Below are 17,970 nucleotides of genomic sequence, written 5' to 3'. Positions count from 1 at the left end.
AACACTACTTCGCTATGATTGGTCTGAACTCCAATAGGGATTGACGTCATAGAATCAATTGCATGTATTATTATTCTGGGAAGTAAAAATGTAGTTGAAATGTTTTAATTATTAGTTTCATAAATACTTACCACATTTATCAATAATGTATATATTTAAATATCGTAATAAAAGTACTTACACAAAATCTTTAGGCTATGCAGTTTGTTCTGATCATGTACAACATGGCGGTTTGTTTACACCGGCATGATAAGGCGGGAAGTGTTTTTGTCGTGTATGTACTCATAAATATCAATGTGAATACATACAAATAATGAAATTCATTCAAGGATCATGTTTATTGAATTATATATTAAAATAATCAAATTTTCAATCGATAACAAACTAAATAAAAGGCACATGGGTAATACCACTTTTTTAACGACAGTGGCGACAACTGGTAGACATCATAGTGACTTATCGATCCTAAGCGGGAAATTTGAAACGTATAAAATCCTAAATAACTTAAACATATACAAAACTACAGCAAATAACAAGTTTTAGTCAGGATAAAATAATGATTATTGATTATAATTAAGTTATTTTAAATAGGATAATAACGGAAAGAGTATTTTGGATACAGTATGATGCTTCTAAGTAAAGTTTCAGTACTAAATATATTTATATGAATATACTACTTTAGTAATTTTCTTAATAGTGACAAATAAAATGGTAAATGCTGTGTGATAATAGTAACGACAGTCATTTTGTTGGTTTAAGAACATAAATATTATGAGGCAATAGTAATATGGTCGTTTAATTACAATAATTACAAGAGAATAGTTAATTCTTTTGCAACAAATACTGGAAAATTAACTTCTACTGTAGGTATATTTGAATTGTAAATTTAGGACTGTGTATGGACAACATCACAGCATGGGATTGAGAATGTGACTTCAATATGTTATTTTGATTTTGTTAATTAAAGGTGAATGAACAAAACTAAATAAGTAATATCAAAACTCTTACAGTTTATAAATACGCAACATTTGTTTTAGATTTTGTTGCTTCCAGTTATCATACAACCTAAATCGTACATATATTTAGCGAACACTTAGATTAACGGTTGTTACTTGCTCTTTATTTAGGCAGCTTCGAGACATTGTTAAATAAAAATAATCGTAATACTAAGGAAAAATAATAATAAAAACACTTTCATACAACAAATTAAACCAAAATGTCATGACATCTTTAACATGCAGTGACATTCTACAAATAAGTTAATAAATTATGTTAACAGTCAGAAACTCAAATTCTTAGATTTATCTCCTTTCTCGTACACATAATTAATAGTCCTATGTAACTGACATTTACAATTGATTTCTTCAGCCTGCTGAAAAACTTTATTTATAAAAAAAAATAACTATTTATTACTTACAAAAAGATAGGAATCCCGAGATTAAATATGCAATCTATACCAATTGATCGGCTTAATATCTACAATTCTGCAACTATAAGGCTTGATATAAAATTACAAACAGATAGATTATAATCGGAATAATGTGGAAGTTCTCAAAATCGATTACATTTAAGTTTTTTTCTTAAGAGACATGGGTGGGGTATACCTATATAGAATTATTTTGTGAATAGATGTAGTGAGATGACCATGGAAATGCCCGCGTTGTTTATACGAAATTTATTTACCTATGTTTCTTTGGAAAAAGTATGTAATTCATGAATAACCAATTCAGTTACAGCCTATATAACTAGGTATCTAGTAGAAAATTTTCACAATTGCGAAGTAAATTTAAGAATAAGAAAACTTAAAATATTAACTTGGCACTAACAGTCACGACACTTAAAATAGTTACATACTGATGTTTTAACATTAGTGATACCACTGAAATAAAGAAGGTAAAGGCGGAATTCATGATGGAAAGTTATACAATATGCAAAATAAGCAAATTAAAATTTGGACATCTTTACATTTCTTTGTTTCTTATACATTTCATATGTACCTAATCGTTTAATTTTTTTACCGTACAAATATTCATTCTTAAAACTCTTAATATTTGCAGTTTCAGCTATAAATTTAGTTTCTTTTGGTATAACATTGATTTGAAAGTTAGTAGTAAAGCCATTGCCTGATGTTGAAGCTGAGGGTATAAAAGGAAGAACTTTAGGAATTTTCATCTTTCTCTTTTGTTTCTTGTTTTCTTTTGTATGATTTAGGTACACACTCTCCTCTAAAAAGTTGGAAGGTTTATTTTTCCTTTTAATTATTTCCTGTACTTGAAATTGTGTTGTTGATGTAATTTTCGATTTTTTCATATCCAGTATCTCTTGTTTTGGCTTGGCGTCTATTTGATTGAGAATAGCTGAAGGCAAACGTGGTACACTAACTTTATCAGATGAGTTTTTCTTGAATATCTGAAAATTCAAACAAAAGTTATATCATTGCATGGGTGCAGTCTTAGTCCAGATAAAAAACCAGTAGTAATGGGTCACTACTGTTATTTTATCTGGCTAAACTATATAGTATATTTTCTACATATACATTGAACATTATGTACGCAATTGCTTTCTTATTATATTACTATCATGAAAAATCTTCTAATAAAGTCTTATTTACCTTTGATGATTTACTTTCTTCATCACCATCCCTTTCCTTACGTTTTTTATTAACTTTTTTCGGGTTTGTGTCTGAAAAAAAAACGGAAATCTGTATTTTTGCATGAAAATGTAGAAAAAATTAATCCGAACAAACAACAACTGGACTATCACGTATCTCTTAATATTAGTACGACGTAAATAAAAAAATGTTAATAATGCGACTTTATTTACCTTTTTCTTCATTAATGTCTTCTAGATGAGCTAACTTGCGTTTCTTATTTTTACTATTTGATAATAATTCATTAGATACTTCAGATCTTTTTGGGCCACCTGTGCATAACATAATATGCTATTATATTTGAAACAATATGTAAACACAACACAAGTAACACAAAACTGCTTTTCTTGTCTTCAGTTCTCTGTCATAAAAAACCAGACAAGAAACTGTTACAAACTTCTACAATATCTGGAGTGGAAATTTTCAAAACTTAGTTTTTTTATGAAACAACTTGTCTGTCTGAAATTTTAATTTGGAACCCGAAAACTGTCATGCATAGCAATATGCCTCTATGTCAGCAGCTTCGTATATTATGTTTGTGTTATTACGATAATTTATTCTACTAAAAATGGTTATAGGTGGTCTGTCCTGTCTGCCTACCTCGTAACAGACAAGGGATAAAGATGGTTAAAATTATGTGCTTATCTTACCCCTACCTTTCAAATTTTCCTCAGTATTCGTAGAAGGAGATACATTTCGTTTGCGTTTCTTTCCACTTTGTACTTCGTCAGTGCTCACACTATGTGTCAATATATCTGTAACATTTAAATAAAATAATATACATGAAAAATTATGTACTACAATTTTATTAAAAATATTTGTTTAATTATAGGTATAATCTTTTTAAAATCTTAAATTATAATGGAGTAAAACTAAATAACAATGTTAAAGCAGTTCAATAACTCAATATATAAAAATGTAAAGATTACACACACAATGCTGCAGTTAACAGACTAAATGCGGAAAATAGACTAAGTTACATGGTACAATTGTATATAAGAAATTAATTTACCTTCTGCCATTTTAGGGCTAGCGTCTGTCTTTGACTTCCTCTTCTTTTTACCACTTCCCAGAGAATTATGTAGGTTAACTTCAGTTGAAGATTTGTCATTGCTTTTGGTATTCATAGTATTAGACATACTCTCTATCACAAGATTATCTATTAAAAAAAAACCACTTGATGAAACAGAAATCTATAAAGAATTATATGTTATTTTCCCATACTATACTATGTGATATATAAATGTATGAAATACATAATTAATGCTTACAAATAACGTTCTAACTTAAAGCGGTTAAAAATATGTCTTCTCAGGCACATGGACACAACTAGTCATAGGTAAGTAAATTCTAATCAACATCTCATTCTCGTATAATAATAATTAAAAGATTTAGTACCTGTGTACTTACCACTTTCGGATTTTTTATGACTTTCAAAAGGTACTTCAAGAGGAGCATCATCTGTAGCATCTGAAAATTAATTCTCAAATTGATATATTTTTTTAAATACATACATATTATACATAGATAATACCCAGACCAGCGAGGAATCGAACCCGCCACCATCCGAAGGAAAGTGGTGTGCTAAACTACTAGACTACCGAGGCTTTTGATCGAGGGGATTTGAAGAAAAATAGCTTAGTTGACGCTATTGAATATGAAGCTATTTTTCAAGCCTTAATATGCGCGTATACTTTAATATATCTCATAATTACTACACATTCTACCGAGGTAGACCTCATAAAAAATCGTCTGTGTGAGTATTTCAGTTTCACCTATTTCTGACGCCAAGAAGCTTATTACGGTAAAGGGGGAGAGATAAAGCAGTGAAATGACGGGATACAGGCTACTGAGGCATAGCACTTTAATCCTCCGAAACACACGGTATATGACGACGTCCGTGCTGCTGTTTATGTTTATAAGAGACTGATGAAACTTATCACCATGTAGGTAATATGGATTAATTAATTCTAAGTCAGATAGATACCTTACCATAGATACACACACAAAGTACCTTTACTCTTCGTAAATGTGTGAACATGTTTTCATGTGTATGGTATAAAAGTTTATATATAATTAATTCGTACCTTGTATTACATTTTCTGAAGTAATATAACCAGTGAATGATGTACTTTGTTTCTTTTTATTTTTCTTCTTTGTGTTTGTTTCGAGAATATTACTAATTGTAGTGGAACCAGCATCAAGAATCTCATCTGCAATAAGATTAAAAATATTGCATTTATTATTACCTTCCTAAACATTGGATTTATCTATCGTTCATCATAAACTTTTCCTGTTTATATATTAGCATCATCGGGATACTACTGATCCGATTTTTAATAATCTTTTAGTTTTTGATAGTTCATTTATCGAGGAAGGTTATAGGCTACATAAAATCATACCATGACCAAAAGTAGTGGGCCAGCAATGTAAAAGTTTAAAATAGGGAAATCATGACAATGGGGGAAGTTTCATAATTTTTTAGTACTAAATAACGGATATAATTTTTATACAGGATATAAAATAGTTCATACCTTTTTCTACTAATGGCTTGGAAATATCAAGAGTAGATATATCACGTTTCTTTTTTTTCTTTTTCTCTGCACTATCCTCCAGTGACACATTCAGTGATTTATTTGCTACATTAGATGTAGACATGTGCTGTTCTTCATTTATTTTTTTACCTGCTAAAATTACAGTAATTGGTTTATATATATTGGTGTAAATAGCATTTAAATTTGAAAATTAATAGTAGTAGTGGTTGTCCAACTTAATAAATTTAATAATACCTTTATCTGATACTTGCTGAGGAGTATCCAGAGTAGTATTATGTTTATTTTTCTTTTTTTTCTTTGCACTATCCTCCAGTGACACATTGAGCGATTTATTTGTTGCAGTAACACTAGTTCCTTCAGATATGTCCTCTTTTTTATGTACGTCGTTATCTGTCAAAATTACAGTAATTTACTTGATACACTAATAAACACTTCGAAAATAGCTTCAAAAGTTGTAGTGGTTTACTAAATAATTTAGTTTTTTTTATACTACAATGGTGGCAAACTTTAGTTTTATAATACCTTTTTCTGCTACTTGCAGGGAAGTATCTAGAGTAGATGTATTATGTTGATTTTTCTTCTTTTTCTTTGCACTATTCTCCAGTGACACAATGAGCGAATTAGTTGCTGCACTAAAACTAGTTGCTTCAGACATGTCCTCTTCTTCATGTACATCTCTATCTGTTGAAAATACTCTCATTTAGATAATATATACTATAGTATTAAATCTTAAAAAATTTCTTTAACAGTTGTAGTGGTTTACCAAATTGTTCAGTAAAATACCTTTTTCTACTACTTGTTGGGAAGTATCAAGAGTAGATGTGTTATGTTTCTTTTTCTTTTTTTTCTTTGCACTATCCTCCAGTGACACATTCAGTGATTTATTTGCTACATTAGATGTAGACGTGTGTTGTTCCTCATGTAATTTTTTACCTGTTAAAATTATGGTTATTTAGAACAAAACTTCAAAATTAGCTGTAATAGTTAATTACAAAATTGTTTAGTAAAATACCTGTTTCTGCTACTTGCTGGGAGGTATCTAGATTAGATGTATTATGTTTCTTGTTCTTCTTGTTCTTTGCACTGTCCCCAAGTGACAAATTGAGTGATTTATTTGCTGCATTAACATTAGTTGATTCAGACATGTTCTCTTCTTCATCCATTTTGTTATCTGTTAAAATTACTGTAATTTAGTTAATATATATTATAGTATAAAAACGCAAAATCTTGTTTAATAGTTGTAGTGGTTCGCCAAGTTGTTTAGTTTTATAATACCTTTTTCTAGTAATTGCTGGGAAGTATCACGAGTAGATGTATTATGTTTCTTTTTTTTCTTTGCACTATTCTCCAGTGACACATTGAGCGATTTATTTGCTGCACTTACACTAGTTGATTCAGACATGTCCTCTTCTTCATTAATTTTGTTATCTGTTAAAATTACAGTAACAGTTGATATAATATGAAAATTTTACATTGCTTTAATAATATAATTAATTGTTAACCAAGTTCATTACTTCAATAACTACTATTAATGGAGTTAGTAAACTTCTTTTAGAATTACACTGCTATATAATTAAGATTTAGCATTGTTATTGGAGGGAAGGGGCTAGCAGTGTACTTTGACAGGTGGCATCTGTACAGATAACATATGAATGTTGAATTAGAATAAAAATACAAATTACCTTCTACTGCCACCACCTGCGATGTATTAACTGATATATTATGTCTCTTTTTCTTCTTTTTTTTCTTTGTACTTTGTTCCTTGTCTGTGACACTGTCATTAAATGTATCAGACAGTGTCTCATTTACTGAAATTATATAAAAATATAGTTCAATATACTAAAGAATATATTAATACAGAGTATAAGTGGAACCTTATAATTCTCTCTTATGACTATGATTAATTTGAACTTATTTATAATAATGATAATATATAAGTAAGTGGGGTATGTACAAAATAGTAAAATATTATTACATAGAATGATGAAATTTCGGATTACTTGAGGACTCCCATAGAGAGATCATGACATGAGTAATACAAAGTGTCATAGGATGATGTGATGTCCATTCTACTCTCATGTATATAGGAGGCATATGTCACTCATCATTAGGTAGGCTGTCAGTTTCTTTTTGTCATTATAGTTACATATAACAAATTTAACTGAAATATATAAATTCTATAAAAATACCTTGTTCACAATTCATTGACAGATTCCTTTCTGTTTTATTCTTCTTTTTCTTACTGGTATTAAGAGACATATTTTCAGGTAGATCATCACCGCGAGCCCCAATTGTATCAATAAATACAGGTAGCAGTTCATCTTCTTGGTTATGTACTGCAAAGTATAAACAATAATAATTATATTTGATACTGAAAATATATATGTAATCACTATTTCAAAGATTCAAATAAAAAATAGTAAGAAAAACATAAATACAAATAATTACAGCTATTATATATTACAGTGCATACTGCTTTTTCACACTAAGCTGCCCATACTGTCATTTCAATAGACACTAATTCTACTATTTACAGATTTATATTTTGCAAATAGTTGCAATCTAAGCAGAAGAAGCTGTAACATATTTTATTATTGTATCATAATATGTTTATAAGTTATTACAGAAAACTTTGTGTGAAACTATATAGCACTAAGTCACTCACCGAAATCTTCCATGCTGGATAATGACTTGCGGTTTTTAGTTTTTTCATTGCTGAATGAAAAATTATGTTCTTTTATCACAGTAATATCTGAAAAACATACATAAAACTAAAGCAATTTATTAAAAAATGAGATAGTACTGTTAGCATAATTAGTAAATATTTACCATTTGGAATGTTTGTTTTTCCTTCAGATTTTTTTAAAGGAATATATTCCTTAGAATTACTAGTTACTACACTGTTCTTATCAGTAGCATTATTTTCAGTGTCCATACTATCTTCAGAAAATAACAATTTTAGATCAATAGAGTTAGATGAATCATCATTATCAAATTCTTTGGGCTTTTCATTACCCTTAATATTTTGAAGTTCTTTACCATTTGATAATGAATGCTTATTAGTTTTCTTAGATTTTTTATTCTGAGTAAGATTAAGTTGATCTATAATTGGGTCATTAGATTTTTCATTGTTATTTTTATTAGAATCTAAGGACCTGTTTACTTTAATCTTGAGATCTTTTATATTATTTAGATCTTTTAAGATTGAATCATAGTTAACTATTATCTCTCCATCTTCACTTAATGAATCATTTTCATCAAGTTCTACATTTTGTAATGGATCAGATGACTCATATGTGACATTGCCCATTGATAGATTGACATTAATCTCTATTTCTTCAACATCATCAATGATAGGGACTGTGGTAATGTCCAAATTCTTTTGAGGTGTTTTGGGCTCCAATTTCATTTGCATTGACATTTCTAGAGGATCACCTTTCTCCAGATCAGTTTCAATATGCATCGATATTTCTGGTTCCTTATTTGCACTGACATTTAAAACAGAATCAGCTAAACCATTATTCTTCTTAATGTTCAATTCGTCTGTATCCAATTCTTGAGTAGAACTTAATCTCAATCTTTTACGTTTCTTTGAAGCAGCTTTCAATTCTTCTTCAGAATATATACTGGAAGAGTCTAAACGTTGTCGGTTCGCTTTTTTAGAATTTAACCTTTCTGATTTTGATATATTATGACGAGATTCAAACATTTCTCTTGAAGCATTTTTTTGTTCCTTATTTTTCCGTTCATTATATTTATTCTTTGATTTCTTACTCATCGTAAGCTCATTATCACTCATGGAAAGATCATCGCCAGAACCATCCAATAATTCATTATCTTCTTCATCAGAACTTACGACAAAAGAGTCTTTTTCATAATCAGTGTCATCAGTTACTACATCATCAGAATCCAAAGTTTCTCCTTTATCTATAATTTCATTTTCTTTTTCGTACTGTCTTTCGTCTTCGTCTCTGCTATCACCTGACTCATAATCGTCACTAGCTTCTTCAGGTTCGTCGTCGAGAAAGGATGTTTTTTTTCTTGTTGATTTTCTCTCAGAATTTGATTCTTGGTGTGAATACGATTCTTCTTCTGAATCTGAATTATCCTGTGCAGTAGTATCGAGGTTTTGATATTTCTTTGTCTTCTTTTTGATTTTATCTTTATTAATCAGCAAAACATCTTTGGATTCAGTGTTAGATTTATTTATAACCGATGTATTAATTTGCATGGCCCTTTTCCTTAAAGTTTTCTCTTGTAATGGAGTACTGGTTGAATAATCATGTGAGATATTCTTTTTGTCAATTTTCTTACCATCGTCATCAATGTTATTAATTCCATTGACGCGATGCACTGGAGACTTTGTCATATTATTTCCGGTTGTTGATTCATCCTTTAACTGAGATAATATAAGAGTACTTTTATTTTCATTTTGTGTCTTTTCCAAATTTTGTGATTTTGAATGTGATAAATTATTATTACTGTTATTTAGATTTGTAACATCTTGGGAAGAATGTCTTTTTTTATTAATATCTTTATCATTAACACAAATCTGTAATGAGTTATTAGATATATTGATTATCGATGTATTTGGAACACTTTCATCAATATCCATGGGCTCACAACCAGAATTGTCGCCAGATTTCTGGTTAGCCATTTTAGCAATTGAAGAATTTTTCTTTTTATTTATTAGATCTAATGTATCAATGCAAGATGTTTTTAGAGAATTATTGATATCAAAATTGTTATTTATCACTGGAACACATTGATCTTCATTATCAGATAAGTTTTTATTTTTGGACTTTCTCTTACTCTCTGTATCAGAGTCTTCAAAGTACACAGTGGATTGTATGGCTGAAACCGGTGCTTTTCTTAATAAGTCTACTTCAGAAATTTGGTCACTTTGAAAATTACTACTATTTCTTTCGTCACTGTGTTTGTTGTCAATAGTATCAACTTCATGTGGTACTATTGTAATAGAACATCTATCTGTTAAGATTGCTGCTTTATTTACAATACACTCTTCTTTATTTCTATTTATATAGTTACCAATAGAATCAGTTTTTTTAAATATGTCATGTGCCTCACTAGTATTCTTAGTTTTCTTATTTGCTTTTACTATTTCATTGTCACTATAAAAGTCAAGGTGATTGTTTGGTAAGGATGCTTGAGATGCATTTGTCCATGATTTGGTTCTACATCTTTTACTTTTTATATTATTAGTATCTTCAATATATGAAGCACTTTTATTAATAGTGGATTTTTTCTTCGGCTTAAGATCTAATTTACTAAGCAGATTGGCAGCTGACTCTGACAGTTTCAATTTTTCACTATGTTTTTTATTGTCTGCAGTACTTGACACTTGATAATTGACCTCATCTCGTGCTGTCGATTTGTTTACGTCAATTACATTAATATTATTGTCAAAAGTTGTATTAACAGATGTATCAACAATGTTTAGTTTTGAATTTTCTGTTGAACTTTTTTGGATAACTAAATTTACAGTACCCTCATTATCATATTGTAAAATTAAAGGATTCAACATAACAAAGGGCTCACTGTTACACATATTTTTTTTATTAACTGAATTTAATGAGTCTTTTATTTCAGAATCATTATTGTTATTGTAATTATTTTCACCAGCTATACTTTTAGATTTAGGGCTTAAATGAACTGAGTTTTCTTTATCTGTGTCTGTATAAGTTTTTGTATTGTTGTCATTTGCTTCTATCTCTTCAGCTATAGATTCCGTAATGGTGGATGTTTTGTTATGTAAAACTGCATCTGCAAAACATTAATAAATCTACATTTTACATATTTATAAAGAAGAAGAGACTATACGAAATAATAACGAGAAAAGAGACTGGACTAAGTTCAACAAACACGCCTCTTAATGTATGTAATATATGGATGGCCCCTAACATGAAAAATTAAATGATTATGGCATGATTTTTCTATGTTCTAACTTTCTAATTATAAATTGTATGACTAGTTAGGAGATATTTGCTTCTATTCTACCATTTATATATTTATTGGTTTCATATTTAGAATTATTGTTCACCATCGGCACAAAATTCATTAGTGTTAGGAATATTAATATATATATTGATATATTTTAATGCCTGGCACAGCAAGCATTTTATTATTAATGTTTTCACCCTAAAATTTCTTCATTTACCTTGTTGATCAATGCTAGATGATGAATTTTTTCTTGTTCTTCTCGTTTGTCTTGCTGGTGTAAGAGGAGCTTCACTATCACTTTCTGAAATCAGATAATAGTGTTTCAGTTTTTCCATTTTCCAGTAAACATAAAAATATATATAAACTATATATATACTATATTTACATTATGTACATATTGTAAATATTTAATTATATAGATTATATATCTTTATTGCTAGTTTATTATAAATGCAAAGTGAAATACACTCCAAATAACTATATTAATTTCAAATAGTAACAAAGCTTTAAATATTAGAATGTAATTTTGGCTACGACATTTGTAGGATTTGTAGATAATACATTAAGTTAAGCATCTCTTTGACTTCCATTTATAACTTTAATAAATTAATTGATAAAATTGTATGTGTATGGACTCATTGTAAGATATTAACAAAAACAATTATTATTCTTTATATTACGGTCGTTTTTACATGAAGACTTAATAAACAGACAAGATATAGAAAGATAGAGAAAAGTAGACATATGTTAATTACCAATTTGTGAGTTTCTTCTAGCAGCTCTTTTGGCTCTTGGCGAATCTAAGGCTTGAGGAGTAACTGCAACAATGCTTGTATTAGACTTGATTCTGACGCTGCGTCGAGATGGTGTAAGAGGTTTCTCTTCTTCTAGAACATCTTTCGTTTTCGTCTTTCTTGTGACTATTTTAGGAGTGTTATCTGAAGCTGAAATGACATGTATATACTGGTATTATGATTATTATATACTCACTACAACACATATTTCTTGGAGCACTTTGGACAGAAAGTTATGTATAGACTACTTTTTTAGAAATTACCCTCTTTAGTATATCTATATCTCACCTGTATTTCCTGGCATTACAATATCTTGTGGCCCTGATACTCCAATGATGTCAGCCCATTTTTGTGGAGATGGTATAACTACAAGACTCTCATCATCACTTTCATATCCAGTTGCGTCAGGTTCTGATATATTTTTGAAATTACATATATAGACTACTTTTTTTTTACAAATTACCCACTTTAGTAACATAACAGTGAATTTGTTTGGAAAATAAATTTTGATATAGGTAGTAATCATAGTAATATATGCAGTACTAGCTATGCCCGCGTTTTCGCATATTATAGTGACCTTGATCAAGTAAAGAAATGTTCAATAATCTAACCCAAAATAAAGTTTCATGTTGTAACTTCAAAAATAATAATTTTCCATCCAAACTTTCATCCCGCATTTCATTATTTACCCCGCAAAGGATAACATTTTTAGAAACTAGAAGTATCATATTTACTTATATTTAATCAACAGTCTAAAAAAAAGTTTCAAATTTCTAGCTTTCAAAATGATGATACTTCCAGACAAACTTTCATCTTCCCTTTCAACCCTTTTTTTGCATAGCAAAAAGTAACCTGTGTCTTTTTGCGATGCGAAAAAGATAGATAGAACTTTCTCAGGGTCTATCGGTATACCAAATTTAATTTTATTCGTTTTAGTTGTTTTAGTGTAGAAGCAAGACAGACAGACAGATTTACTTTCGCATTTATAATATCAGTAAAGATTAGCTATTACTTGCAATTTCCTGTGTTTTTTAGATACACAATAGTCCTCATAATATAATCTAATTTAACATACATTATTTTTTATTAAGATCTCTGTAGTTGTGAAAAGAGAATAAACAGATAGATATACAATTAATATTATAATATGGGTACAGATTAATAATTAAAGGTATTATAATTTTATGTACATTTAGAATACAGACATCCCACTGTTCACAGTGTCCTTTTATAGAAATAAGTTTTATTTCCATAAAATGAATCTAATAAACAGACAATTAACTGCTTAAATCGTACCATTTTCATCAATTAAATCTAGCTGTGGTTTTGTAGCTACTCTAGCACTTCTTTTTTTGGTAGGTGTGGAAGGAGTTGAAGGTGATTTTGTGTCATCATTCTGTTCCACAGAGAGTCTGCGCCGCATACGTGTGACAGGAGCTGAAAAGTAAAACATTCAACTTCTATATCTCATATCAAGCGAATTAAAGTCAACATAAAATAGCTTGTTCACTTAAGGATAATCAACAATATTTGGGGTTATAAATATTTCATACTCTGTGTATACTATATGTACTGTGTGTCTGGGTAAAACTATTGCATATTAAAAATACAAATTTAACATTTTGGAAGAATGTGCTACACTATTGGCAAGAAGTACACAAACACAACAAGTAGAAGCAATGTAATTACAATTGTGATAAATTGCACAATTTATTTTGAGGTGATAAAAATTTTGTTTAAATGCATAGTGTAGAGGAGCTCCTCTATGTATTTCAACAACATTTTTATCACACGCACCGCTATTATGTGTAGTACTGTATATATATATATATAAATAATTTTTAAAATGTACCCAAAGTTAGTGATTTTTTTTAAGTGAAGTTGTGCTTTAAGTGCCATTATTAACCGTAACGAAATCCAAATTTTGTTCAAATATGTTGAATAACGTGTCTATATTGATTATTTACATACGGAATACGGCAAATATCTATAATTATATACAATGTGTTCACAAAAGAGCGAAGTTTGATACTTCGCACATGATCCTATAATTCTACATACACGCCATAAGAGGGGTTATGATGCGCAAAAAGAGCCGCATGGATATGCAACATAAAGGACTCCAAATTAGTTGTTAGATAAACATATATTACAATTATAATTTTTAGAACATGTTTCTAGATTAGAAGCATGCGTAGCGTCTTCTTTCGGAGTGATAACGTTATTTGATGACCCAAATACTGTTCCATATATATTGGTAAAGGTTTCATTTGCTCACCTTTAATGCTTCCATCCTCTTCCATTGCGAGTTAAACCTAAAAACTGAATATATTCTAATAAGTAAACACGTGGAAACAATAAGTATAAACTATGCACCCCACGACTGGTAAAACAGCTGTTGGACGCGGAGAACTGTCAAATCAAAACTGCGGCGCAAGGCTCGATTGGCATTACTGCTGTTTCCTTCATGTCTGTTCAATTTTAATGTAGTCAATACAGCAACAATAACTTCCAAATAATTTAGGATATATTAATAATTTTGCTGAATCCAAATGTTAAGTTAATTATTATTCGAGAAATTATTTAGATACCAATTTTGTACTGTAAATTTCAGTTTCAAATCTATTTTAACAGTACAGTTCTATAACCAATCTTGATACATTGATTTTACATCTTTAAAAATATTCTTTTATGCTACTCATATTATATTTGTCAGGGATTATCTTAATAGTGATATTACATGTTTTTTTTTAAATACGACAAAGTCATTATGTTTAAAAAATACTTTACTTCATTGTGAATGAAAGCATAGTTGAAATTATAGATTACTAGTTGCAACACTATTCAAAGTTTGTTTTGTTGGGAACACTGACGTAAATATGGCGTAGAATATGAATAAAAAATATAGTTGTACCTACTTGATTAATTATTATTACTATATAATTTTAATATTATATATATATAGCTATAGGTATGTAGAATTATCATTGTTACATTAATTAGGGGTATTCGATATAGCCACTATGATAAATTTTACATCGTTTATTTTTGTCTATGGTTAAAACTGTCTGATAATCTTTAATATTTTTAACAGACTGATATATATATATATTTTCACGTGTACTTTCTTCCGTTAATTGCCTTTTTCATCAGAAAAGAGGCAATTAACGGAAGAAAGTACAGATGGGTGCAAGAGATCGAAATCTTGTAATTAAATTCTATATCAAGTCAGTCCATTGTGATAATATTATAATCTAAATTCTTCACGTATATGAAGAATACTTGCTAAAATACCAAAAAGTACATTACATCAGTATCTACAGATAATCAACAGCCCAAAAAAAAAAGTTTTAGGCTACCACCTTTAAAAACGACGATACTTCCATAAAACCTTTTTCGTTTCCAACCAGTTTCCTTTATATATATATATATATATCCTAATCCACAGCCTAAAAAGTAAGTTTCAAGCTTCTAGCTTTAAAATGACAATAGATAGGTACTTACATCTTTTATGTTTTCAACCCCTTGGTGTGGATATGAAAGATTGATGAATTAGATTTTGATTGATTGAGAATTGATAATTTAGTCAACAGGCTAAAAAATAAATATAATCTTCTAGCTTTAATGACAATACTTCCATACAATTCCCCTTACAATCATTTTTCATATTAAAAGTGGCCTATGTCCTTTCTCAGGGGCTAGACTATCTATTTTTTAATCAGTTAATATTTTTACGATAGTAAATACGCTACTTTACTACTTGTACTACCTAATATATTATTATTAACTGTCGAAATCATAGATGTAGTAGAAGTACAATATATGTGAACAGTTTGTTCACATATATATATACATAAAGACAATCTGTGAAGAATTTTTTTTACAAAAAAAAGTTATGAATATTTATTTTAAAAATTTGGTGTCAAACTAGCCGGTCTGAATCTAAGTAGGTACTCCTGAACACTCGGCTTACAATTATTACGTAATCTTATCAGTTGCCAACTGTTTAAAATTACTAATTTTAACTTAGGTTTAATTCTAGCATGACAATCTGCATGAACTAGTAGATATTACAGAGAAACTGAATAAAGAATAGCGATTATTACCACACATACCTACATAACGGTTTCCATTAGTTTTCAGATGCGACATTGAATAGCACCAGTCCCCGCCCTGCGTTAGGGTTAAGTGGGCTCGCACTTAAAAAGACATCAAGGGTACAGAAATGGCATTATATCTTCCTGATGACCCTCTTCAGAAATTACGTTCAACGATGTTAACTCCATTTCACTTGGGGACGTTCGTCTGGGACGTCCCGGTGAAAGAGAGGTCTGATAAATACAAGAACACAGATGTGACACTGATTGTGCCACTAAACGATCTTCATTATCTACCAACTGCGCTGAAAAGTACATAATGGTTAGCTTGACGTCAGATAGGCTTACAAATGTACGTATTACTACCTCAGAAGAGTTTCGTTAGTACATTGCTTAGCTTAAATTAAGATTTGAATTTGATCTAGGGTCGGGCCAACTGATTACTATTTTTTGTATTAACAAATTTGTTGACGGCCTCTTGAATGGTAAGCGATAACATTTGCATATACATAGATAACATGATAGAAACCATCGGTAATATATTATGTGAAATGACAACGCACGACTGATATGACAACGCACGATTGATATCACGAATATCACAGGATAACGTGATGTCTGTAGTGATGTTCATGTATATAAGCGATGGTTATCGTATACCATCTGATAAGTCGCCAACATTTACATTCCAATATCTTAAAAAAAATCACTACCACGGTTTTGAAGCGGACAGTCATGCATACAACACTAAAAGCAGATACAAATATCAGATGTGCCAGTATAAATGCGTGGATGGACCTATATCTGATACATATTAAGATTGAAGTGTAATAAAATGGCGTGCTGCATGCATTTTTTACATAAACGAATTAATAAATTAATCTAGTTGAAAGACTACCAAAGGGAGTCTTTGTGCAAAGTCGACTTGAGGATCACCTGTCTCATTATTTATGTTGCTAAGTTGCAACGAAAATAACCTTAGTCTCAGCAATGTATGAAGGGTATTACGAGCTTCGCAGATTCTTTTGTGATGTTCACGTCTATAAACGACGGTATTTTCCATTCAGTGGACTGACTTAAATAATGCATAAGTATTTTTAAAATAATTGCTGTTATTTTAGTCTTTTTCTCTGATGCAGATTTATATGATGTTGATGTAGATTCGGGAATGTTGAAATGAGTTAAGTATAATCGTATCATATATATCAATAGATTAGGTAATTCGATTTATATAACCCTAATACATGAAGTCTGTTATGAACCAGTTTATTGACTCTATAATCGATTTCATCTTTATCATCTTGATGTCTGTGGCCGATGATGGGAAAGTCGATATCCTAGCGAACTTAATTCAGGCATAGATATCTTACAACTTAAGATTATATGATAAAGATTAAAAAATACTGGAGTAACAAACAATCATGAAGTGATGATACATTGAATTGTTCCCGAAAGGTTTACAAAAAACACTTTTTTTTCCGAAATATGGATGGAAACAGGGGTAAGTGCAGAAGTCACTCCAAACACACGTAAAGACTTAAGGAGCTGTTGTAGATCATCTTTAGTCGGATAGGAACAAATCTAGGCTCGTTCGAATTTAGAACCCTATTGGAAAGGGACAGAAGGTCGCATGAAGGGAACAAAATACATTGTTGGGAGAAGGGAAATGGGGACTGATGACCCCATTGCTAGTAATGTACCTACCATGTTAGGTTGACCTGCACGCAGTGCCCTCTGGAAACCATAATGTCAAATTCTTGGTGAATTTGTCATGATGGGCTGACTTGCCTGATCTCATGTTCATCTTATCATCCTCCATTGGTGCCTCGCCAGCGTAAGCCGTCAGTGAAGGGGGGTGCACCATTCCATTAGGTATCATTACAGTCAGCGACTTTGTTTTATATATTACACAG

General features: G+C 30.1%; 1 protein-coding gene across 4 annotated transcripts; it reads right to left on the bottom strand.

Moving 5' to 3' along the window:
• Positions 1-331: 331 nt before the first annotated feature.
• LOC131847005 (putative uncharacterized protein DDB_G0282133) lies at positions 332-14,367 on the bottom strand. 4 transcript variants are annotated; one of them, XM_059196439.1, is made up of 22 exons: positions 14,239-14,367; positions 13,257-13,397; positions 12,249-12,371; positions 11,922-12,110; positions 11,384-11,467; positions 8,035-10,989; positions 7,871-7,957; positions 7,395-7,541; positions 6,888-7,013; positions 6,481-6,633; positions 6,218-6,388; positions 5,989-6,138; positions 5,728-5,886; positions 5,440-5,595; positions 5,185-5,337; positions 4,738-4,863; positions 4,061-4,120; positions 3,663-3,809; positions 3,307-3,405; positions 2,824-2,922; positions 2,612-2,682; positions 332-2,409 (listed from the first exon to the last, which is right to left on the bottom strand). In XM_059196439.1, the coding sequence occupies exons 1-22, from the start codon at positions 14,261-14,263 to the stop codon at positions 1,945-1,947; spliced, it is 5,886 nt and encodes a 1,961-aa protein (XP_059052422.1). In that variant the 5' UTR covers positions 14,264-14,367; the 3' UTR covers positions 332-1,944. The 4 variants fall into 4 exon arrangements, with proteins under 4 accessions (XP_059052422.1, XP_059052423.1, XP_059052424.1 ...); XM_059196440.1 differs by having other exon boundaries at positions 5,185-5,334; XM_059196441.1 differs by having other exon boundaries at positions 6,218-6,376.
• Between the last annotated feature and the right edge of the window lie 3,603 nt (positions 14,368-17,970).

Source organism: Achroia grisella, unplaced genomic scaffold, assembly GCF_030625045.1.
Source record: "Achroia grisella isolate CSIRO2021 unplaced genomic scaffold, CSIRO_AGI_Agris_v1 utg515, whole genome shotgun sequence".
Taxonomy (NCBI): Eukaryota; Metazoa; Arthropoda; class Insecta; order Lepidoptera; family Pyralidae; genus Achroia; species Achroia grisella.
Note: the sequence above shows the minus strand (reverse complement) of the source record. Positions and strands in the feature narration are given on the sequence as shown.

Coding starts and splice junctions, on each gene's coding strand:
- LOC131847005 (XM_059196439.1), bottom strand. CDS start 14,263: ATGGAAGAGGATGGAAGCATTAAAG. Junction 7,542..7,870: donor ATCCAGCATGGAAGATTTCG/GTGAGTGACTTA, acceptor TATACTTTGCAG/TACATAACCAAGAAGATGAA. Junction 4,121..4,737: donor TTCAGAAAATGTAATACAAG/GTACGAATTAAT, acceptor ATTAATTTTCAG/ATGCTACAGATGATGCTCCT.